General features: G+C 42.7%; 1 protein-coding gene across 2 annotated transcripts in view; it reads left to right on the top strand.

Moving 5' to 3' along the window:
* CDHR1 (cadherin related family member 1) overlaps window positions 1–24,282 on the top strand; it is a 49,633-nt gene that overhangs the window by 3,301 nt on the left and 22,050 nt on the right. For both annotated transcript variants that reach the window (XM_074830485.1, XM_074830486.1), the window contains 9 exons: window positions 8,235–8,380; window positions 9,134–9,184; window positions 11,163–11,252; window positions 11,731–11,817; window positions 13,528–13,644; window positions 15,349–15,492; window positions 18,474–18,552; window positions 21,484–21,584; window positions 23,352–23,555. In XM_074830485.1, coding sequence (XP_074686586.1) covers window positions 8,235–8,380; window positions 9,134–9,184; window positions 11,163–11,252; window positions 11,731–11,817; window positions 13,528–13,644; window positions 15,349–15,492; window positions 18,474–18,552; window positions 21,484–21,584; window positions 23,352–23,555 — 1,019 coding nt within the window. The remainder of the gene's footprint in view (window positions 1–8,234; window positions 8,381–9,133; window positions 9,185–11,162; window positions 11,253–11,730; window positions 11,818–13,527; window positions 13,645–15,348; window positions 15,493–18,473; window positions 18,553–21,483; window positions 21,585–23,351; window positions 23,556–24,282) is intronic.

The raw sequence follows: 24,282 nt of genomic DNA, 5'->3' as shown, positions 1-24,282 counted from the left end.
TTGCTCAAAGTCTCAATTTCTGGCCCAGTGGTGTTAATGCCAGCCAAGATCCACACCAGGCGTGCTAGGGGGTGGGAAGAGGGTGATTGGGAAGCAACGATTTCTCCTTTGCCTGGTCAGCCAGAGAAGAGGAGGTGGAGAAGGCGGCACATAGTGTAGAAGTGACGCATCTATCTGATGAACTTAAAAAGAGCTTGCTTATGATGTAGCAGGGATTTTCTGTAAGCTCAGTCAAGCTTAAGTGGAAACCTCAGCTGAAGGCCAACAGTAATGTACTGGCACTTGCAGAAGCCAGAGGCAGACCAAGGAGCTGCGATTTTTGCTGTACTTCTGCCTGGATTCACATGGAAACCACACTTGCTCAGCCTTGATGATCTGGACAGCTCTGCTGATTGCTGGAGTAAGATTAGCCAGTGGAATCACTTGTCTAATAGTGTAGATAAGGCTTGCAGTGCCAGATAGCCACAAAATGGGACCCTGACTCAGTTTGGGGTGGTGTTTGCCAACTCCACCACTTAAACTGCAGTCAGTACAACTCACTGGCTTGCCATCAGACTCCCATCCCCTGGTGTGCTGCCAACTTGCAGACATTTGCAGAGCATCAGCCTCTCCCTGCCACCTCTGGGAGCCTCCAGCCACCTGCGTGGGGATGGGAAGGTAAAGATGGCACAGAGCTGCAACAATGTCAAAAATGGCTTTCCTATCAAGACCGTAGCACCAAACAGTCTCTCAGATGACAGCACTCCCTGCAGCAGCAAAGTACAGCAGTAATTTTCTAGCACTGGGACCCAAAGCATCTGATTTGGGTCGGCAGGCAACAAAGAAGAGTGTGCATGCCTTGACAGCAAAACAGCAGTGTGAGGGATCAGAGCCTGTGTTAGCATTCTTTTAACTAGCCTGAGTAAGAATAATAAGAAATATGTGACTGGCTTTTGCATGTGCTTTTGTAACATTAGCAACCAGACTAGGTATGTAGAGGTCCCTGGAGAGTTTATGCATTGTTTGCAGCAGTGATAAAGCTCAAGCCTCTCTGTGTTCAGTGCTGCTGTGCCTCATGCCTGCTAGCTTCATCCAGAATGTGTTTACATGTGTTTACATTGGCTAGCTTGTACTTAAATTTGCTGTATAAATATGCTTTAAAAGACAAGTGAGAAGCAGCTTCTGGCTTAAAGCTCCAAAGCTGCCACCAAAAGTGTTTCTCTGGGGTGAAAGGTTAGGAGATGTTGAGTTTAGGCTTTTGCAGAGGGCCTAGAGAAACCTTCAGAAAGGGTGTAAAAAGCTTATTTTTGAGAAGTCCAAATGTGATAGCTTTGCCATGCAGCTGCCAGTGGTTCTTTGGGCTAATTCCCAGAACACCTTGACTAAAAGCTGTAAGTACTGCAGGGTCCTCTGCTCTGAAAGCACTTTGGGAAGTTCCCTTGGGATGTGGCTGCTCAATGCAAACTGCTGCTGCTACCCACTGCCCACGTCAGCACAGCCACTGCTCAAGATGATTTGGCAGGGAGGCTCCCAGAGGAGGGCACAAATGACACTGGCACTTCGGTGCTAGGTATGCATTCAGCTTTGTGGAGGGCAAGAGGACCAGTGTTTGCATAAGACCACAGTCAGAGCTTCGTGCCAGAGCTCAGTGAGGGCTCACACACTGTGCATGCTAAATGGTTACCAGGCTGGCCCTTTTCTGTCACCCCAGTGAGGGGTCTCACATTGCAGAGGCGGCTATTACTCTTCATCCCTCTGCCCCAATCTCCTCCTTCAGAAGAAGGAATCTGGTCTCCCATATCCATGTGCAGTCCCAAACATCCACGCTCCAGCAGTCATCTTTCAAGTTGAGCAGGATGATCAGTGGCAAAACAGGGTAATTAAAACTTCTATATGTTTGATTCTGGATGGCTTCACTCAGGCTTAGGTGCTGCAAAAATGGGCAGGTTGCCATTAGGTCTTCCCTGTGCTTACATAAAATTTGAAGTTGTAGGCAGGATGCTTTTCTTGGCAGCAGCCAGTGTCTGATCTGAGCAATGCCATGAACAGCAGGTTTAATAAACCTCCAGGAATTTTACAGTCTTTGGCCCCACTGAGATTACAAGGAGTTGGCAGTGATGTGCGTTAGTTATATTCTCAGGCATCTGTAGGCAAGGGACATGCAACATTTTGGAGCACTGAAAAGAGACAATGTATTCGAAAGAGCAATTGCAGTGCTGCAGCTGCATGAACGTATCAAATTCAAGAAAACCACATTATCGTGCTCATATTATCCTTAACTTGACCTTCTTTTCTCTTGTGCAATTGTGCGTACTTACAGATAGTTGTGATCTACCAAGTTACATACATTGTGACATAAGTTATCATAAAACCAGCAAATACTATTTCTGTGTGAAAGCTTGAAAGTGTCTGCAGATTCCCAGATCCCATTTATTGCTGCAGAGCATGAGACCCCTTGAGGTAAGAAGGGCCAGAACAGCAGTCCCTTCCAGTGCCAGATTTAAGAAGATTGGGAAAAGTTATGAACTGAAATACCAGTTGCAGTTTGGTGTGACTGTTTGTCAGCCACTTAGGTGGGTGAGTAGCTCTTTGCAAAGAGTTGCAATTGCGTGTGTACATACACAATGTATATGCACTTCTAATCAAGGTCTTAGGGCATGTGTGGGATGCTATTTCAGGTTGTTTGTTTCATCTTACCTCACTAATCCCTGTAAACCCTCCTAGTGGGGACAAAGTGGGACTGAGAACAGCTGCAGAGCAAGGGATTGAAGCATACTCAGAAGGCTTAAATTCATTACTTTCTAAAAGCCCAAGCATCATCGGTGCTCTGGAGATCTTTGCATGCCTCTCATCCTCGCATTTTTCCAATCTATTTTTTCCCCATGCCCCCAGATATGCACTCTCCCTCCATTAAAAGCCAGTTTGCAGTGACAGTTCTTCTTTGATCAAAGCTACAGCTGCCAGGTACCTACCACTGGCTAACTGACCACTTCAGGTCCCTCCATCCTTCAAGCTTCCCCTGTCATTCCTGCATGCTCCTGGTCTTGTTTCTTCCCATCATTCACATCTGTCTGTGGAAAGCCCTCTTGTCCTCTCTGGTATCCATTGTTTCTTCTCTGTTTCTGTCACCCTGCTGTTCCCCAAACTGGTAAGAGTCCCTGCTAATGTGTTTCCTGGTCCGTCCTTCAGTCTCAGTGATCCCACCCTGGCATTCTGCCATCTCTCTGTATTTCTGTATTTCATCCAGCACAGACATAGTACTTGGACCCGCAAGGAATTTTTTCTGCCCACAATTTATTTCCAGCCCTCCTTGTCACAAAAAATATCTGAGTGAAAGAATGTGCTTCTCTTTTAAATTTTAATTCCTTTCTGACTAGAATGGACACAGACATGGACAGTTTAGTCCAAATTGTGTCTTGGAATCTAGAGACCCACCAAGACCTCACATTCAGATGACTCCAGAAAGGCTAAATTGTTTAAAGGTGCAAAAATATTCAACTTCTTGCAGAAACTAAACTCTTCCCCCTGGGAAAGCTAGGAGCTACCAGAACAAAACTGTTAAACACAGCCTGCCTTCTGCATCACTGAAGCAGAGCTAATGCAGTGCAGAATGGAGCCCCCCTGCAAAGCAGCGCACTGCACAGAGAGGCACTGAGGGCTCGCAGGTGCTACAGCCTTCACTTTTGGTTTTATGCTTCTAACAGAAACTGCAGATACATCAGAAAATTGCCCTCAGATGGCTTCTCCTTGGAGTTGGTTGCTGTGGGTGCCGTGGGGACACGCTGTTGCTGTCCATGGGGTGGTGTTTCGGGCCCCATGCTGAGCACTTACCACTGAAACCTGCCTCTCCCCACCAGAGGGGCTTGCAGCTTCAGGGCCTGTTTCAGCTGCTGCTGTAGCAGCCATGGCTTTTGGGCTGCCAGCCCTGGCCATGTCTCCACTTTGCCAGCCAGCGTGGTGTGCTGGGGTGCAGGGAGGGAGCAGGAGCTGTTCGGGCTTGCTCAGGAAGGCGCAGTAGCTGGCGGTGAATGGGAAGGAGCCACTTCTGAGGTAGTCTTGGTGTATGGTCCACATCCTCCAGGAGCCTGAGCTCCTCTGTGCTTGCAGTGTAAATCAGCCATCTGTAGGCTGTGTGTTAACTGTCCGTCACCTTTCCTGGTGGGGAAAACGGGCATTTGGCTGGGACAGGTGGAGAGCAGGCGCATAACCCCAGGCGAGATGATATTTGCTGTGACACTGGGGAGAGAGGTGTCCTGTCCTGAGAGCATGGCCATGGATGTCCCTCTCAGCATCTTGTTAACAGATGTCAGCTGTGTTGGCAAAGGATAACAGGGGGACTGAGCTGAGTTCAAAATGTGCTTGGCTTGTTTAGCTTGGCAGGGAGGGAATTTGATTGCTGAGTGTCACACAGCAGAGAGGGAGAGCGTGTCTTCAGTGAGAGGGCAAAACCAGCCCCAGAGCACATGGACAGAGGCTGGCCATGAATAAATTTAAGTCAGAAATGAAGTAAAATGGAGCAATGGCATCATGGGACAACCGTTCAGCCCGAGTAGCAGGAGCAAAGAGCAAATGACTTTTAAGATGGAAAAGGCAAATGGAGTGAAAGCCTGGTGTTGGCTCCTGGGAAGCAGCCATAGCAGAGAGCACTGTGCAGCTCCCTGGGATTTCTCTGTCCCAGCCTGCTGCACCATCCCCTAAGTACTCGGAGCATCGAAGCTCTTCCGACTGGGGCCCTGACACAGCATCTGCAATATCTCTGGGTAGAGAATCTGCCATATCTCTGGGTAGAGAGTATCTTTCTGACAGGGAGAGGCTGTTCACTTGGTACTCACTGATAAGATTTTAGCTGTTTTTGTCATTTATTTCCTTTCCAGCAGCACACTGAGAGGAGATTTTTAATTGGCATTAACATTGTGCTGAGAAGTGTTCCCAGGGTGTTAACGATATGGAGAGTATTGTGCAGTGAAATTACAATTCAGACAAAATTAGGAATTATAATGAGCTAGAAAAGAAATTTTGATCCACAATCCATTTTAAAAGGCACACAAGTGTCCTGTATTATGAAAAATGAAGGAAGTGTCAGCTTTAGCTCAACATGACCCGACAATGTGCACTCACAGCCCAGAAAGCCAACCATCTCCTGGGCTGCATCAAGAAAAGTGTGGCCAGCAGGTCGACGGAGGAGATTCTCCCCCTCTACTCTGCTCTTGTGAGACCCCACCTGCAGTGCTGTGTCCAGTTCTGGGGCTTCCAACATAAGGAGGGCAGGAAACTGCTCAAGTGGGTCCAGAGGAGGCCACAAAGATGATCGGGGACTGGACCACCTCCTTTATGAGGACAGGCTGAGAGAGTTGGGGTTGTGCAGCCTGGAGAAGAGAAGGCTCTGGGGAGACCTTATAGCTGCCTTCCAGTACGTAAAGGGGGCTACAGGAAAGCTGGGGAGGGACCCTATCAGGGAGTGTAGGGATAGGACAAGGGGTAATGGTTTTAAACTGAAAGAGGGTAGATTTAGAATAGATATGAGGAAGAAGTTCCTCACTGTGAGAGTGGTGAGATGCTGGAACAGGTTGCCCAGAGAAGCTGTGGCTGCCCCCTCCCTGGCAGTGTTCAAGGCCAGGTTGGACGGGGCTTTGAGCAACCTGGTCTAGTGGAAGGTGTCCCTGCCCATTGCAGGGGGTTGGGACTAGATGGTCTTTAAGGTCCCTTCCAACCCAAACCATTCTGTGATTCTATGATTAGCTAGGAAGCAAACAGTTCAGTGTGAAGATCAATTATATCCCTCATTAATTGCTCAGAAATCTCAGTAATCTCAGTCTGTACCAATATCACATTTAGCAGCAAGAAAATTCCTGTTTTCATTATAAGAAAATTCCTAGAAAATGTAGGAGATAAAATTGTGAGACTGAAAGAATAAGCCCAGGTTCAAATGTATTCACCTAAACCTTCATAGTCTATTATTCTCTAGCACATGCCCTGTGATCCCTGAGGAGTGGTTTGTGTTGGTAGTTTAGGGCAGCCCCACTAACAGCACTAGACCTTGTGCCTGGTTGTTGCCCGCAGGCTCCAAGAGACCCCAGACGTATGTTGGGGTGTCCATCGTGTTTCTCCACTGCACAGGCAGTGCTGCGGTAGCTGCTGCAGACATATGCATGAGCTAAAAACAGGCAGGACAGCCAGTGGTATATAAAGTGGAAGGGACAGGAAAAGTGAAGAAGAAGGGCAGAAAAACAATTAAAGAAGTAAAAACTTCTAATGGCTGAAAAAGGATGAAGAAAAGCACTGTATTGGTAATGATGTCAGTGAAGTGCTTACAATTGACACCTAAATTCCCCATTTGGCCCCCAGCTGTGATAGTAAGACAAAGCTTTTGAAAACCAAGAATAAATGCAGTCAGTGCTGGTGCTGCAGAACCTTCAATAGTCTTGAAATTTCTATCTCTTATATAGACAGCTATATCAAGAATTAGGTGTCGTTTCAGGACACTATTTTATATCAGCCCCAGTTTATTCCTCTCCTTGCATTTCTTTGTTCTTACACAGTTCAGTTGTTACAGAGAAGTGTCTCATCATACTGCTCATTGTCTTTTCCTAATAATTTTTTTGGATCTCAGTTACAGATATGTCGTTATTTTCTACTCTGTTTTGTGAGAAAAGTCCAAGAAAAATGTGGAAGTGTTTTGTAGTTTTGTGAACCTGTTTTGCAAATCTTGATTATTTGTTGGCTGTCTGAGCCAGCTTGTAACAGGGTCTGTTGTTTGTGCTCCTGTGGGCCCACTGGTTTTTGCACTGTGAACAAAGTTGCCAAGTATTGCCCTGGTAATTATCATAAGTTGATTATCATAATGATAATCATAAATGAGCACAGCTCCCACATGGCTTGGCACAATCTCTTGTTATGTAAAGTAGACAGCCATGTTTTCTAAATGTCACCACTGATGCCTGGACATTGCATGTCCATTAAGCCCACTGATCTGTTTGCTTCACATTTCGCATGCCAAGGAATAAGCAAATGAGGAGCAAAAGGTTGCATTGCAAATCTGAGGAAACATTCGAGAAGCTGATCTGTCAGTGCTGTGGGCAGGACCTCAACCAAAGCTCTAAAGTTAAACAGAAGCTTATGGTCAGTGAAAAACTTCACTGCCACTGCAGAGAGGAGATGAGAAAAAGATTATGACTTTTGAGTACAGAATTAAAAATCTCTCAGATTTGGGGCCAGAGTAGTTTAAAACTGGAGTCTTCTGGGTTCCCTTTAACAGTGTTCTTTCTTAACTTTATGCTAACTTTCTTAGCAGGGATCCTCCCATCACATCTTTGTTTCCCATGCACAAGCAAGACTCAGTACTAATCAGTGAGTCACTTGGCTACAGTATTTCAAGTGCAGAGAACTTTGTTAGATGTAAAGCAGAGTTTGTGTTCCAAACTTCTGTAACTTGAATATCTCAGTTAACTTACCCAGGGCACAGCAGATTGGAAGGAAACAACAACAGTGTTTTTATACTTCAGGCTCAGTTAACTGATAGTTGTAAAGTGCTTGAAGTTATTTGGATGAAGATATTAATGCACAGTAGAATGCAGGTTTAAAAATATAATACTAATAAACCCTCACCATGTTTTGAAAACATGGGTTGTATAACTCCCCCAGGGAGTATCACTTCTGGTAAACAAAGTCAGTTTACTGGAAAAAGTGGCATCAACTTCTCAAATGATTAAAATTAGAAATAACAATCTCTCTTTCCCCAACTTGTGAAAGAAATACATTGATGAGTTTAGAGAATTTATTCATTGGTATGAGCATGAGTGGGTGTGTCAAGAATTAAATGAGAGGGAGCTAATGAGGGGGAGTGAAGTAAGAAAGAAGGCTTTTGCATCTATTAGTTCTGAAAGTGGAAAAGTCTGCAAATGTCCTTACATCTCCTCAGCTTCAGAGCCTGGGTCCAGTCCTGTGGGAGCACTGCCTTCAGCTGCCGCATCCTCTGCCTGCTAGTTTGCAATGTCATTGTTCCACAGAGCAGAGGTGTGTGAGGGCCTTTTGCTACTGCTGAGATTGTCACTTAGTCATACAACAGCATCGCTTCTGACTCACCTGGCCTGAGAGTTAGTCAAGAGCTTGACCTGTCTACTTATCTGTATTTCCCAATAAGTGGGTTTAATTTACAAAAGCTATGTCTGACACAGGGCAGCTAAGTTCCTAAGGAACAGACCAGTGAAATACTCACTGGTTGAAGTAACCACAGGGAAATGCTGTTGAATTTTCAGGTACCCATGTGTACACTCTGAATGGAACTGATCCAGAAGGAGATCCCGTGACATATGGCCTGGCCTATGAAACTGGATCAAGACGCTACTTTTCTGTTGACAAGAACCTTGGAAATGTTACACTGATCGAGGAGCTGGACAGAGAGGTACAGTGAAATGCATCACTCCATGTGTTCGTGGAATTTCCTTCAGTTTAATTTGATCTGTGTCTTTGAGGGACAATGCCAACGTATTTGACACTGCTATCAAAGTTTTTGACTGCTATCTGCCCAGATTTTGCCAAAAGAGAAGTTTACTCTTTCCCTCACCCTGAACCCCATCAAGAGTTTAGGGGCAGTTACAGTCCTCTAATCCTCAAACAGGGGATTCTCCTGTAATTAGGAGGAAGTAGAGATTTGTGTAAGCTGTGTTCCAGGACACTTCTCTAGTTACATCACAGTCCTTTAGACCATGTAACCACGGGGGTAAAGATGTTCCCAGCAATAGTGGCCTAAACACAGCCTTATTCTGTGAACACAGGCATTGAACCCTTCATGTCTTCTTTGCAGGGAAGGGCACACAGTACTTAGTAAACCCTTCAAAATATTGTATACTGAGACAGAAGAATTTTGAACCAATTGTGTCTTTTTAGGGAGTGTTTCTTGAAAAAGTTGATTTTCACTAGCACTTTGCAGGACAACAGGGATTCTCAGACCAACCATCTCTTGACAGTAGCCACAGAAAGTCCAAGGAGCCCTGCAGCTGGACCATCTGAGCAGTCTTCCTAGTCTCTGCTGTGATTGCTTTGTGGTATTAGTTGTTACTTTCATCTACCTGCTGAGACACATTTAAATCTGCAGTCCCTTTTCCAATCAGGGCAAACACCATCTCTCTAACAAAGGAATATTCTTGGTTTACAGAAGGAAGACGAAATTGAAGTTATTGTCAGTATTTCAGATGGCCTGAGTACAGTAAGTATTAATTATGCTGCAGCTTGTCAAACTGTCTGTCCCCACATACCTCCTCCTATTAAATTACCTTACAGGCTCTATCTCTTTTTATCAGAAAACATAATCTCATTAGAGTCTTACCTCCTCTTTCAAGAGCCACTGAACTCCCAGTAACTCAAGTCTCACTCCAGCTCCTTGCTCAGCTATTTGAGGATAATTACAACATAGTGTGAGCTGAAAGACTGACTTAGTGGCCTGCAGAATTACAGCAGTTTCCTGTGAAGTTTCACTGTCAGCTCAGTAGGATTCATACCTAAGGAAGATCTAAGGCTTTTTGGAGAAATGCATGACATTATAGGAACTAGTGTTGGACACCCAAGAGCTGACTGTCCCTCCACCCCTGCAATGTTTCTCTAGCATGACATCAAGAAGATTTGCTTAGGCTAAGGTGTTGGAGGTTTTCTTGTCTGCTGCTGAATAAAGCTTTGATCATGCCTAATCATTAAGGACTGTCCTGGTTTCAGCTGGGATAGAGTTAATTTTCTTCCTAGTAGCTGGTGCAGTGCTGTGTTTTGGATTTAGTGTGAGAATAATGTTGATAACATGCTGGTGTTTCAGTTGTTGCTAAGCGGTGCTTATCCTAAATTAAGGACTTTCCAGTTTCCCATGCTCTGCCAGTAAGCAGGTGCACAAGAAGCTGTGAGGGAGCATGGCCAGGACAGCTGACCCAAACTAGCCCAAGGGATATTCCATACCATAGAACATCATGATCAGTACATAAACTGGGGGGAGTTGGCTGGGGAGCTGATCGCTGCTCGGGCATTGGTCAGTGGGTGGTGAGCAATTGCAATGTGCATCACTTGTCTTTTCTTGGGTTTTATTTCTCTCTCTCTTTGTTACATTCCTTTTCTTTACAATTATTATTATATTTTATTATTGTTGTTATTTTTATATTTTATGTTTAATTTTATATTTATTCTTTATTTTAGTTATTAAACTAATCTTATCTCAACCCAAAAGTTTTACTTTTTTTCAATTGTCCTCCCCATCCCACTAGGAGAGGGGAGGAGTGAGCAAGTGGCTGTGTGGTGCTTAGTTGCCAGCTGGAGTTAAACCATGGCAAAGACTTATCTGAGGCATTGCACAAGCATCCAATCCTAGTTCTACAAATTCTCTTTGCATTTTCAGTTTACGGATATCAGAGTTTTTCTTTTTTTCAATTGTCCTTAAACATCACAGTCAGGACATTAGTCTGCCATTGAGAGGACCTGGACTTCATCACTGGAGGTACCACAAAAGTGTGACCCTCTTACTGTCCAAAGACTGGATAATGCTAGAGCTCCTCCCCATCTCAGACAACTTAACTGAGATTACTACAACAAAAGTTTGGGAGGTGCCAGCATCCTACAGGCACAACTTCTCTGGCAACTTCTGTAAATAGGAAATAATGGGATCACATCCACATGTCCACTTGCAAACAACTGGGAGATTTTGTTGGTCAAGTATGTTTGCTTCTGTATTTTTAGAAAGAGAAAACACGTTTTGTTCAAGATGGATTATTACATATTAGTAGCATGTATTTATACATGCAAATTATGCATGCTATTAGCCTAGTATCATGATGTCAGACGAGGCATTAATGAATGCTCTTGGCTGTCAGGTACCAACTTTTACAGTCTTTTATGTATTCTCATAAAATAATCATAGTATCTTGAATGCCATAAAGAAGAAGGAAGACTTTTCAATATTAGCCCCAATCTGTAATTTATGATGTACTCTCAGATTCCTTATTTAGTTTGGAGACATCTGGGTGTTCTCCAAAACACAAATTCTTCTCTATTATGGGATTTTCTGTATTTTCTTTTAAGTGCTCAGTTTTGGGTACATTCTATTACAACATAATTTTTCATTGCCTTTGACTGCACCTTAGTAGGCAAATGAACAGGTACATGTCAAAAATCAGCTTGAGTCATAATATATTCTTCATATTCTATTCCAGGTTTCTGAAAAAGTCAGGATCCTTGTAATGGATGCTAATGATGAGAGTCCAGAGTTCATCAATACACCTTACATAGTCCAAGTCCCAGAGGTTTGTGAAGTCCCTTTGCATACTGGAAGTATATTTCAGTGGGATGTAAAGAGGAGCTAGTATGTTTCTGGTAAAATAACAAGATGTATGAGACTAACTTGCATTCTTTTGTTTTAGGGTTTGGGTGCTTATTTAGGGAATAAGTACTTAAGATGTGCTATTTTGTGGGTAAGCTCCAAGATATGAGTCATTGGGAGTTTTTAGAATTGACTTCTGTGGGAATAAGATGTGCTCTGTTTTAGCTGAGATTTCATGTCATTTTTATTCCAAACAGTGTTTCTTCTTTCTTGTTCTTCTCCAGTTTCCTCCATTTTTAATCTCTTCCCTCTTTTCTTTCTGCTCTTCTCTTCCCTCAATATGTTTATATTTGTTCTGTCATCACTCTCTTCTCTGCATCCTTGCATGCTCATTTTTAATTTCTTCTAACTCACTTGGTTTTCCACTTCTGTGTGACTCTGGTAACTCTTTCTGGTCACAGAACACTCCCTCCGGCAGCAGTATCTTTAAGATTGAGGCAGTGGACAAAGACACGGGTTCTGGAGGAAGTATCACTTACTTCTTGCAGGTGAGGTATTACCTGTACCTTCAAAAATAATCTCTCATTTACTGAGATCTCAGAAATCAGGCTAGAAAAATATGTTGAGGATTGAGCCTGCTACTAGTGTCTATAGGACTGGTTTTATACCATGCACAAGAAAACAAGCATTGACAAAACAGATACTGTCCATTTGCAAGCAGTCAAGTGCAGTCCAGCAGGCAGAAGGAGGAGCTGGAGTTGCCACTGTCACTCCTATGCTTGCCAGCAGGACTCCTCATGGCAGGGCCTTTCTTTGGAGTTATGGGGCGAGCAAGTCTAATTTGTAATCTTGCATGTATATGGGATTTCTAAAGCATGAAATAGCTTTCTTCAGAAAGCAAAATGCAGTGGAAACCCAAATGTGCACTTATAGTACAGCAGACTGGTACATAATTGAGACCTGGATCACAGTGTGAAATATGAGGTACTATGTCTTCTCACTGAGAAAGCTGTGCCTGCTTGAAACCAGCCTTTTAGTTATTGCCCACTGGTGAAGAACAGAAAGGGCTCCTTATTTAAAACTGACTTTCTGTATCACAGACATGATGCCAAAATGGCAACTTTTTGCATTATATCCTTCAAATTCCTTCTTCCTACAAGCAGCTTCATCCAGATTAGCTGCAGTTCCCCTTATTCAAGAGGCAACAGGAAAAAAAAAAAACAAACAACAAAACCAAAGGCAATTTGTTGCAATATTTACTTTGGGTACAAACATGGAAACAACTTGGAAGATATTTACATAGCACTAAAGCTAATCCTGTTAAGAGCTTGGGCATACTGTGAAAGAACACCTTGAGTGCCTTGTTGAAATTTAGTTTTGATTTCACCAATTATGATCCATTTAAAATATAATATGTGCAGGATTCAATTTTGCACGGGGCTTTTTCCGGTAAGCTGATAGACTATGAAGCCAAGGAAGAGCAATTTCAAACTTCTATGTCTAACTGATATATTTGTGTGGCAAAATGATACTAAATATGTGTATTTGTTGAAAAACTGTTGCCATGTCTTTTGACGCAGTCTCTGGGAATTATCAAGTTGCACAGAAAAAAGCCTCTCCAAAAGTCTGATGTAGGCAGGTGGTGACATCTACTGTAAAGGCCAAGATTATCTGACAGTGACCATTGTGTATGGATACCCAAATGGAGGTGTGTTTATAGATAACTCCAGTCCAGAAGAATGGAGGGAGACATATTTTAGGCCCTTTTGGAAATCAGATGTCTTTTAGATTTTATTTGTATATTGCAAAAATCACCAAAACATCACTCTATTGACAATAATCTATGCATGCAAACTTCCTGGTTTTTTTTTAAGCCAGTAGAACTTTGAAACACTGAGGGATAACACCTTTTTTCATCTTCCTTTTCCCCTCATCTTTTTTTCCGTTAAGCCTTGTTACCTCATTCCATGCAATGAACTGTGTTAACCAACATTTAAGATTTCACAACAAAATATGGAAAGATTAAAAAAATCTACATTGCAGGTAACTGATATATTCTGAATAATGAGAGGCTCGTGGTTGGTTCATGAATTGTTCATAAACACACAGAGGTGAAATTCATCAAATACATTATTCACCCAAACTGTATCATTATTTCAGTCTTTTCCCTTAGCAGATGAAATAAAAGATGAATCCCTATGGCAATCTTATTTCCATACCTGTAATCTCTCACTGTTTCTTCTTTTCTTTTCTTCTAGAACATCCATGCTAATAAGTTTACAATAGACCGTCACAGTGGTGTTCTGCGCATCAAAACAGGGGTCACCCTGGACTATGAGAAATCAAGAACACATTTTGTTGTTATTGTAGCCAAGGTATAAAGCTTTTATCTGAAACTAGAGGAGGTGGGGGGTTGTATTTGAGTAGGACTGATTAGTTCGAATACAAGTGTGACTTAAAGGGTTGCTGAAACATGAAGCATAACATTGAGGCAGCAGAGTCACTCCCTCTGTAACATCTGGAGGTGGGGGGGGGGGTAACATGGAAAAGTGAGGGAGGAAAGGTGACCAGTGTCTGCTGCTGAACAACATCTGGAGACATTTGGGAGTGGATTTCCCCCATTTTGCTCAGGCCCCAGTGCCAGGATAGTGAGCCCCACTGCAGAAAGTCACCTGTGTGTTTTGAGAGTCACCTAGAAGTGAAAGGTTGGTGTATGCAGCCTCAGCTTCAAGAAAGCATCAGCCTTTGGGCAAATGCAAGTGCTTAGGGCTCCCTCGTGCTGCCCAGGGCATGGTCCTACCCCAACAAGGGCAAAGCCCTGGCAGGCAGGCGATGTGGGTCGCAATCATTAGCCACAGTAATACACAGGGTACAGCTGGACCCAGTGCAGCACAAGTGACAGACTTTTTTTCTGGAAATACTTGTGGAAGTGCTGCCTTGTGGCAGGAGCTTTTTCAAATCCTGCAAATATTGGTGCACATCCCTTCTTGCCACTGTCATTCTCAGCAGTGCTGTGCCTGTGGCACAGCTGAGGATTCATTAGGCATTAAAAGTTTATGGATGCTGAAGTAAAGTCTCTCAGGATCCTGTGGGGACCTGTCACACAGACAGACTCGCATGGGTGGAAAGAGGACAATTTTGCTGTTACTTATGGGGACTAAAAAGACGATTTTGCTGTTATTTATGGGGACTTTGAGTTTCTTGTGTTTTATGAAAAACGTACGGATCTTTTTATGTATTTATTTAGCCAGGGTTCATTTGAGGAGAAGTAACAAGATTTGGTTTAAATGCTGCCTTTGGGGCAGTAAGGAGGGAAAAAATTAGCATATCTTTTCCAAAAAGTGGAATTTTTAGAATTGATACAGCAGACATGCTGAACAATTCACACTCTTATACACCAGCATGACTACTGACCTCCAGCTGGTGCTCTGAGACTGAGGGTGTTAAAAGCTTCTGAAATTGCGAGTCATCTTTCTAATTGGCTCTGCTGTATCAGTAGCACAGAGTTGATTGTAGTCAAGTCCCCAGAGACTGTTTATACACTGTGGCTATCTAACAGTTTTCGGCTGCACAGCTCCTCCGTGCTTTGACTTTATCATGTAAGAGTCCCTAGGAGACTTTGATTGTGTGCACTGTTTAATTTCCCCTTAGAAACGCACTACCTTGCTATTGAACATTGTCTTGTGTTTATGACAAGACTATACGTGGGATGAAAATCTGCAGACCTCAGTCACTAACTTTTTGCATCAGTTTCTAGCATTCCTTTTTCCCAAAAAAAACCCTTGAATTCCCTGTCCCCGTGTTGTTGATAAAAGGTAATATATGACTGCATATATTAGCACAACCACTTTTAATATAAGAAATTACTTCTGAAACACTGCAAGCCATCTTCCTAATCAGAGAGGAAGCAGGAGAAATGGAAAAAAGAAGGGAATAGGGCAGCAGAGATTAATATGTGTATTGAGAGAGAAGGGATTCCTGGGACTGTGCTTCTGGAGGCTCATGAGGTGCATGCAATGCCATAAGCTGATTTGCAGACATATTTCAGCAGAGGGATCTGATGATGACTTCTCTTCTAGGATGGTGGTGGGAAGCTCAGGGGAGACAACAAAGTGTTTTCAGCCACAACAACAGTTACTGTTAATGTGGAGGATGTTCAGGACACCCCTCCTATGTTCATCGGGACTCCCTACTATGGATATGTCTATGAGGATACACTCGCAGTAAGTGCTGGTTTTCGTCAATAGGCAAACAAGTGCAATCTTTCACATCTCAGTTAAGATAGCCCTACGGTTTCTAGCACAGGCTTTACTGGAAACTCAGACCTAAACTCTGATTTGACTCCTAGGTGAAATGAACTGACCAAATCTCAGACTTGTTCTTATTTGCATCCATTGCAAATTTGCCATGCAAGGCTTCCTGTTGCTGTCATTAAAGTCAAAAAGGATTCTGCCCATTTATGTTGGTCTAAGCCCAGACAGTGATGAAGACCTCTTCCATAGCTGAGACCTGCAGAGACCTGAAGGCTTAAACAGGTTGCTAGTTACCTCACCTAAACACATCATGCTAGAAGCCTTTGTGTGTTTGTGTGCTGTGTGTCTCATGGTGCTTTTATTTTCTAGCTGATCAGTCTGGTACCAACAGCTGGTTGTGCAAGGTGCGGGAAGAATTTATGCTCAAATGCTCTAGGCTCTTTGTGCTGTCCCATGGACATCACCTGGGGAGAAGCAATCCTGACAGCCCTAAAATGCAGGATACTTTCTGCTCAGTGATGGCTAGATAGGAAGCATGGGCCAAGAAGTCCTCCCAGGCTTAAAATTCACCAGATTATCAAGCAAGCAGGGACATGCTTAGGAGGACCCACTTACAAGCGGGGACACTGCATTTGTCAGCAAGTGTCTGCTGCTGGATACCACTTTGTATCTATCACGAACAGAGAATACAAGGAGTACACTGAGCTCCTGGATGTGCCATCACCTCAGAAATGCCTGATGTCAGATTTGCTTAAAAAGGAGTATACATCTTAGCAAATTAGTTTATTACATCCACCATAATACTTTCAGCCACATTATTATTATTCTTGAAGCTGCAAACTAACGAATTTTCTCTGTATCTAAGCAGTGTCATGATATTGTGTATGGATAAGCTTTCACCCTGATTCATAAGATTTAATTAAAATTTTCTTCATACATAGGACAAGAAACGGTATCTACTTATGAAATTACCCAATGTTAGACTATTGATCTCTTTGGCAGTGTGATTGCACACTGTCACCTGATCTTCCCTTGAGTTTCAGGAAAGATCGTGTCTTTACTTTCTGTCTAGAACTTCAATGTACACTGCAGCCCTTGCATGACTGTATATCGCAGTTCAGTGCAAAGGCTGTTTTTCTCAGCAGGGCAGAGAAGTAATGCTTGTGTACTTTGCAGATGTTTGGAATGAATATTATGTATATTGATTTATTCTGCATAGTTATGTATAGATCTTTAAATAACTATCAGGTGCACACAGGAGTTAGTGTTTACTATGGAAATGAGAGTCAATAAAAATGTTAATTACATCCAGCTTGAGCTCATAACTTACACCATTATGATATTATGATGATGGAAGCACGAATCAGTCCTTCCCAGTGTGGGTTTTGCTATTAGAATGAACTCCACAGAGAGAGACACGCTAGCTGCTTTTAGCGTTGTTTACACTTTTGGTGTTAATTTTGTAAACTTACTTCTCTTCTCCTTGGTGGAGTTGTCAGGATTTACAAGTACTTTGTCACCTTCAAGGGGCCTGCACTGCATTTCACCCAGTAGGCAGATTTTATTGCAGCTTCCAGCATAAATGATAATACGTACAGTTCTGTATTTCCAGTTGCTCTAGCAGAACCTTGCTCTTCGAAAAATTCACTCAAGGGTTGTCATGAAAATATTCCTTATTGCTATTTGTGATTAACTGACAAATACTTCAGTGTTCCCTGTTTTTACAGCCCCAAACAGTAACACTTTAGTTCAGAGGCCTAAATTGCACAGCTCATTGCCACTTGGGTAAGCATTTCAATGCTGACAGTCATCATGCCTCTGAATTGATATGAGTAGTCACACGAGCAAATGGTCTCCAGTACACAAATTCTGTACGTATGGCCCATGGCCATGTTACTTGTGCAGAAATAAAGACAGTGAAGGATTAAGGACAGTTAAATCACCATAATTTTCATCACAATTTTATGCCCTAAATGTTCTGTAGGCCAAGTTGCTTTGTGATCTCTGTTCGCTTTTTCTGCCTGTCTGAACTTGATTAGCTAGGACCAAAATGACCTGATGACTTCTCAGCAGCTGCCTGTGTCTCGGCACACTGCGTGGCCACGGGGGCAAGCCGCAACACTGGGAGCCTACACAGCAGCTACCAGAGGGCATCTACAGTGACCCAAACTAAACCTCGGGTCTCAGACTGGTTACTCCAAATCCTCTGTCCAAGTCTGTGGCTCAATATAGGTGTCCCTGGCCACAGCCCTGACTGCTCCTGCGGCCAACCACCCCTGGGCCTGAGGCACCCTCCTGCAGGTGTTTTGCACCCATGCCGATGGCACTGCCATGGCAGTGGGCAGAGAGCAGCCCGTGGGGAGCAGTGCAGTGCTCCTGCTGGTCCTCAGGTGCTCACCCACTGCTGAGTTGGAAAAAAGGACAAAAGGGCTGGGCACTTAGCAAACTGGCACCAGCCTCTTAGCAGGTGCATGGCATGCCCCGAGGCTGCAGCAAGCCTGGACAGTCTTGGGGCAGCTGAGGCCCACAAACTGCAGCAGGTTGCTCTGCCATTGATGTAAGGAGCGGCATGGTGCTGGCAGCAGGCTGGCGAGGGCAGGTTGCACAGCAGGTCTATTGGGAGTAAGCAGCAGTGGGAGTATCCCCGCTTTGTATGGAGCTGCAGTGCATGGGCTGCGACATCACTGGGAACAACTAAAACTATTGATGTAGGAACAACAGAGAGTTAGTCCAAGGAATGGCATTCAGCTCCTGCTCTGCAGAATCAGGCACTGATTTTTTCTGGGTGGGAGTCAATGGCCCTTGCTATGTTCCCCATACAGCACAAGCAAAAGTATCCACACTCCCCCCACATCTCACTGCAGAAAGACTTGGAGTTTATTAATATGCAGTTGCAATTTCGCTACTCTTTGATCACAGCACACAGACTGTGATTTCCCATTTCTCCCTAGGGCTCTGAGGTCCTTACTGTTGTTGCACTTGATGGAGACAGAGGAAAGCCTAACAGTATTCATTACTGCATTGTGAACGGTGAGTAGACTTGTCTTGTATGAAATCTGAAGGGCAGCTGAAACTAGATCCGACACTAAATTAGAATGGGATGTGCTAGAGTTTAATAAAGCTGAGACAAACTCTCATGAAATAATGCCAGGTACCTCGAACAACTCCGGGGCCCTGTCTACCAGAGAACAGCCAAGATATGATTCACTGCTTTTTAGTATCTGCTTCACAGAACGACGCTTGGAGTTGTTAATGTTGCTGATTTGTTAGGCATCAGTAGCCTGCTTGTCATTTCAGAAAGCGTAAAGGGAGATGCATTCACTGCCACTGAGCATCTCTATCATTTAATCTGGGAGGTGAGAGAATGGATGGGGAGAACCAGACATGGTATTTAGATGGATATTTTTATTGATATTGTGATTAAAGTGGCTAAATGGTCAGACCTCTGATTTCTTGGAAGAAATTACATTTACCAGTGGAGACACTGGCTGTATGCTGCACTGGAAGAAGTACATGTTATCAGAAGATTAATGCTTTTCATCAGCTATTCTGAGAGTGTTTATCGCACATCTTTTCATAGCATAAATGTGAGGCTTAGCTGAATTAGTGATTCATTAGCTGGTGAAGTCAACAACTTAGTGCAACTAAACTCCAAGCTACAATTTTAGTTTTGTTTGGTTCTCTCTTCCTCCAAAACAAGACTTCCGTGGCAACTGGGCACCCCAACTCCCACATGTGAGAGATCCCAAAATTTCGTAAGAGAGATCTGAGGTGTAATTGCAGAGCTATGCAGTAAGTTCTTCATTGTGTTATGTAATCTAAACAGCAAGGTCTAGAGAGGACAGAGAGGATTGTAACTGAGGTTTTGCTTTGATGTGGGATGGGACCCATGCTGAGGTTCCTTCTCCTCAATGCAAGGGAGTAGATAGAAGATAGTAAAAGGAAGGTAGAAACATTGAGAAAAAAAGGTTGCAGAAGAGAATAGATAGAAAATGAGAAAAGATAAAAAGGAAGGTGGAGAGTAAGTAGTAAAAACAAATAAGTGGGATGAAAATATGCTAGACAAGGGAGAAATTGAGAAGGGAGAATAAGCAAAGGCAAATGAACCAGAGAAAATGTCAAAGAGAAATAGGATTAATGAGGAAAGATATTAGATTTCCAAAGAAAATAGAGGAGGACCAAAAAGGTGCTATGGGATAAAAAAAAAAAAAGTGATTAGGAAAGAGTGGAAAATGAAGATGGAAGAAGATGACAGATAAGTAGCACAAAATATGACTTAATGGAGAGCAGGCTTTCCTCATGCACATTAACAGAGGATATTGTTATCATGAAATGGAAAAGAGGGGAAGGGAATATGCTTTTAGTGCATAGAAAGTTGAAGAAATAGAGAACAAAAGATTACAACAGGTATTGCACCTCAGACCCTGGCATTACTCATGACAAGCCATTATTCCAATACCTACAGGCTGGGTTGTGAAAGGGAAAGAAAACACTAACAGCAAATAGGAAGTTATTTATCTTTATAAGCATTTTTTATTTGGGGAGTATGGGATAATTTTAGAAAATACTCCAATCTTCTGAACATGCTGTATGAAGGAACATACATAATGTTACATACTCTGAGTTACCAATTTCCCTGTGATAACTAGACAATAACATGAAGTATGGTGTCTTGAAACCACTATTGACTTAAGCTTCTTCTCAGTCAGTGTGTACTTTCTAGGCCAATGTATCTTAATAATTGACCATTGTATGAGTCGATATCTGTTCAATGTTTTGTCTAGCGTACTTTAATGAAGTTGCAGTTATTGCAGGTATTAGCAAAATGTGATACTATGAGATGGTTTAAAAATCAGTGTTGGAATTCAGTTAGAGAAAAAGAAAAATGACTAGGCTTTCAGGTCATCATCCTTTATTTCATTGTAAGGGTTTTCCTCTCTTTTCCTTTCAACAGTAGGCTCTGCCACAAAGTATAGGTTGTGGCCAATACTGTATGTGACGTAGCATGCAGGGGTGCCCAAAGCCCCTCAGCAGAACAGGGCAGGGCCCCTTGAGCTGCTGGCTGGTCCCCTCCCTGGGCACCAGCCTGCTTGTGGCTGTGATGGCGAGATGGGTGCAGACATTGTGATGAAACACCACTGCCTCTCTGCAGGCTGGCATTTGCTTCAGCACAAATTCACCAAGCCTCAAGGGAATGTGGCCCTGTAACTGATCTTCTGTTCAGATCAATGGAAGTTAAGCTGGCCATAGCAAAGTCAGCTTGCAGCCCTGACCTGCCTCTGTCAGACTTTGCCTCAATGCAAAAGGCCTTTTACTCCAAAGGGTAAAAAACCAAATGGTTTTACCCCAGATCCTTGAAAATCCCTTTTTGTTCAGGACAGCCTTGAAAGAGGCTGAGAGTTTTTTAACAACCGGATGTCTAAGGCCAGAAGACGTTTCTCCAGAGATGCTCTCTGCAGAAAGAGTGACTATGTTTCTTTCAGACAGATTGTCAGACTTCTCACCTTAGTTGATATTAGTGAGAGAAATGTTCTTGTTTCTCAGAGATCTAATTATGCATTTGCTAATTAAAATGAGGAATGTCTATTTTTGTCTAAACCAGCATGTAAAGAAGACAGCATAATAGAAATGAATACCAAATTTGCATGCCTGGTTGCTGAGGCTTGAAGGGAACCTGAGCCAAGGGGAAAAGAGGAAAGTGAGGGCAGCTGCCCATAGGGGCAGAGATCCACGGAGCCGCTCCTAGGGGAGGAAACCCTTTTTGGCCCTCATCTGTGTTTTCATCTCACTGTGACCAGACATAGAAATGCTTCATTTTTTAAAAGCAGCTTCAGATCTACTAATAGATATGGATACACATATGGACAAAGATATGCTTAATGAAGGATATGGTTGATTGCTTATGCTTGTTCAGAAAAAGGAAGTGTGGCATGTAACTACAACATCTTGGTTTTATTGCAGGAAGTGAAGGTTCATTCAAAATCGGCAACACAACTGGAGCCATTTCTGTTATAAAAAGCCCAAATCAGCTGAAGAAAGAAGTGTATGAAATAAAAGTTCAGGTAAGTTCTGTGGCCATTTGAAGACTGTTCATCTTAAATGTGATGAGTAGGCATGATTGTCTAAAAAAAGCTCAATTTATAGCTGGTTTTACCTGTTTTAGAAACTACCTCCTATATTTGAGCGGAGTACCAGATAGTATAAAACAGAACAAACTGCTTTGGTTCCTTAGGATATTTAGTGTCTCAAATTACTTTTTTCAAATGAAATCATCTTGTCCTAATTTCATCTCTGAGTCTAGAGAATCAACATCCCTTACAGTATGTAGATAACTGTTCTCTGTGTTTTTAGATTTTATTGCTAAACTGGGAATAAATGTCTTGTAACCTCTATGTGATAGGTAACTGTCAAATCTATGATTAGTAATAGGACTGGGGTAGATCATGCAATGTCATATCAGTATCCACTCCTGAAGCATTGATCAGCCACATACAAATACATGTTAACACCTTGATGAGCTAACACCTTGATAAGCTAGTATCAGTGTGACAGGCTGCATTATTTTAAGTAAATAAATAAATTAAATAAGTAAATAATAAATTATTTTAATTATTTATTGTTTCTAAAGACCAAGAGTTTAAAACTGTAGAGTGTAACTGTGAAAGCTATATCAGTTTTCTTCACCAAATGCATATTACAACCACATGAATTTGTCATGGTAAGGACAATATTGTCTAAAGGCAGCTTTGAGGCCTTGCACACTGCCAGAACCAGTGTAGCATCCCCAAGGGCGCTGGGAGATCATGCCTTAAACTTAGGCACCATTTCTTCCCCTAATCTCTCTGATTTACTGCAGTCTGCTAGCACTTCCCAGATACAAGATTAGTTAAGCCCTTGCAAGCTTTTCTGATCTCCTAGTTATAGCTGTGGCAACCTGGAGCTCATGCAGGCTACAAAATCTGCCTGAGGAACCACAAGTATGATCCAGTATAGGTAGTGACAGGTGCTTCAGTTACCAGACCAACATCTTCAGAGAAATTTAGCAGTCTAGTGCCTTTGGTTTTGAGCACTTTGAGCAAAAAAGCATGTTAGAGATAGCTGTTTTGCTACAAAAACACCAGCCAGAGTTTCTGTCCTGACAGAAGAAACATCTTAGGTTCAATCCAGTGAACCAGGCTGCATACTGGAATTGTTGAAACCCAGACAGATTTGATCCTTCAGTTCAGAAAAATGCCAACTAAGTTTGCTTGTCTGTCCAAACTATACCCCATTTAAATTAAGCTTGTCTAGACAGCAAAGCAGAATTGTAAAATCAAAGACAATCTAAAAAAAAAAAAAAAAAAAAGTGTGTAATTTTTGTTTTTCAAATATTTACCTAAATACCACAAGTGTAGTTTTTCTCACAGAGTTTTCAAGGCTGCAGTCCTTGCAGCAATGTTAAAATCAACTACCTGTGGTACCACAGCGAATTTAAAGATTGTCTTCTTTTTCTATTCTGTCAACACTTTAGGCAAGCAATTATCTTGCCTCTATTAGATTATCTGTCTTTAGAGAACTGTTTTCACCTAGGGTGAGTTACTAAGCTCACAAAATGAGGAGGAGAATTTTTTCACTGGGGCTTTATTGGGACTGGTTTATTATCATAATCTTCTAATCATCATAAACTCCAGTGTGAAATGGGCTGAGATTTCTAGAGAAATATAAGGCTGTGAATCTTCATACAAGTTAGTGTGTTAGGGTGATTTGTACATGCAGAACAATAGCTGAACATTGAACTGGGGAAAGAGAATATACCCTCATCATTCTTTTCTCTCTCCTGCCTGCTGCAGGCATCAGAAGTCAGTCAGGAAGGTGATGGCTCAGTGTATGCTTTTGCCACGGTGACGATACGGGTGGTCGACCTCAACAACCATCCACCAACGTTCTATGGAGAAAATGGTTCCCAGAACAGATTTGAACTGACCATGTATGAGCATCCCCCAGAGGGTGAAATCTTGAGGGGACTGAAGATTACAGTCAATGATTCAGATCAGGTAAATGGAAACCGTGTGGACTTTCAGTTTTCCTGCCATGTTTTCCCGACAACTAGAAAGAGCTGCCAGATGGGGAAATGTCATTTTAGGAACTCAACTTCACCTGCATTCCACAAAAGCTTAGGGCAGACAAAGTAGTTGTAGGGTCCATTACCACAGAGAGTTTGGGCCACAAAGTATACTTAGTCTGTCATATACTGTTATGTCGATGAGAAGGGTGGTCCTAAAGCTGCAGCCCAGTTCTCGTGGCAACTAAAGTTGAACAGTCCTTAGGAACTTCCCCTAACTAGATTCACTTGTTGTCAGTGTAATGTCCAAGAATGTACTCCCTTTGGAGATTTACTTAGTGTTTCCAGTCACTTTAGTAACTTCAAGTGCAATTGCTGTGTGTATCTTCTCAGCCCTGCTGGAAACAATAGAGTCCGTACCCTTACATTGGTTTTATTACAATATATTATCCTTCTGGCCCTTATGTTACAGCCGGAGTCTGAAGTGCACGCTTTGATAAATCATTCTCACTGGAGTGATATTTTTAGGTAATCTTAAAAATTATGCCACAGCCAAACTAACTCTAACCAGATAAAGGAAAAGAAGACTTCATCCATCTCAGCCTGCTATCTAACTGACCTGTGATACCCGTAGATACTATGGTGATGGTTGCTATAGGGATCTCTAAGCTAAATACTGTATGAATGGCATCCATCTGAGTTAGCCTGAGGTTAGGTAG

Source organism: Strix aluco, chromosome 7 (genome assembly GCF_031877795.1).
Source record: "Strix aluco isolate bStrAlu1 chromosome 7, bStrAlu1.hap1, whole genome shotgun sequence".
Lineage (NCBI taxonomy): Eukaryota > Metazoa > Chordata > Aves > Strigiformes > Strigidae > Strix > Strix aluco.
Note: the sequence above shows the minus strand (reverse complement) of the source record. Positions and strands in the feature narration are given on the sequence as shown.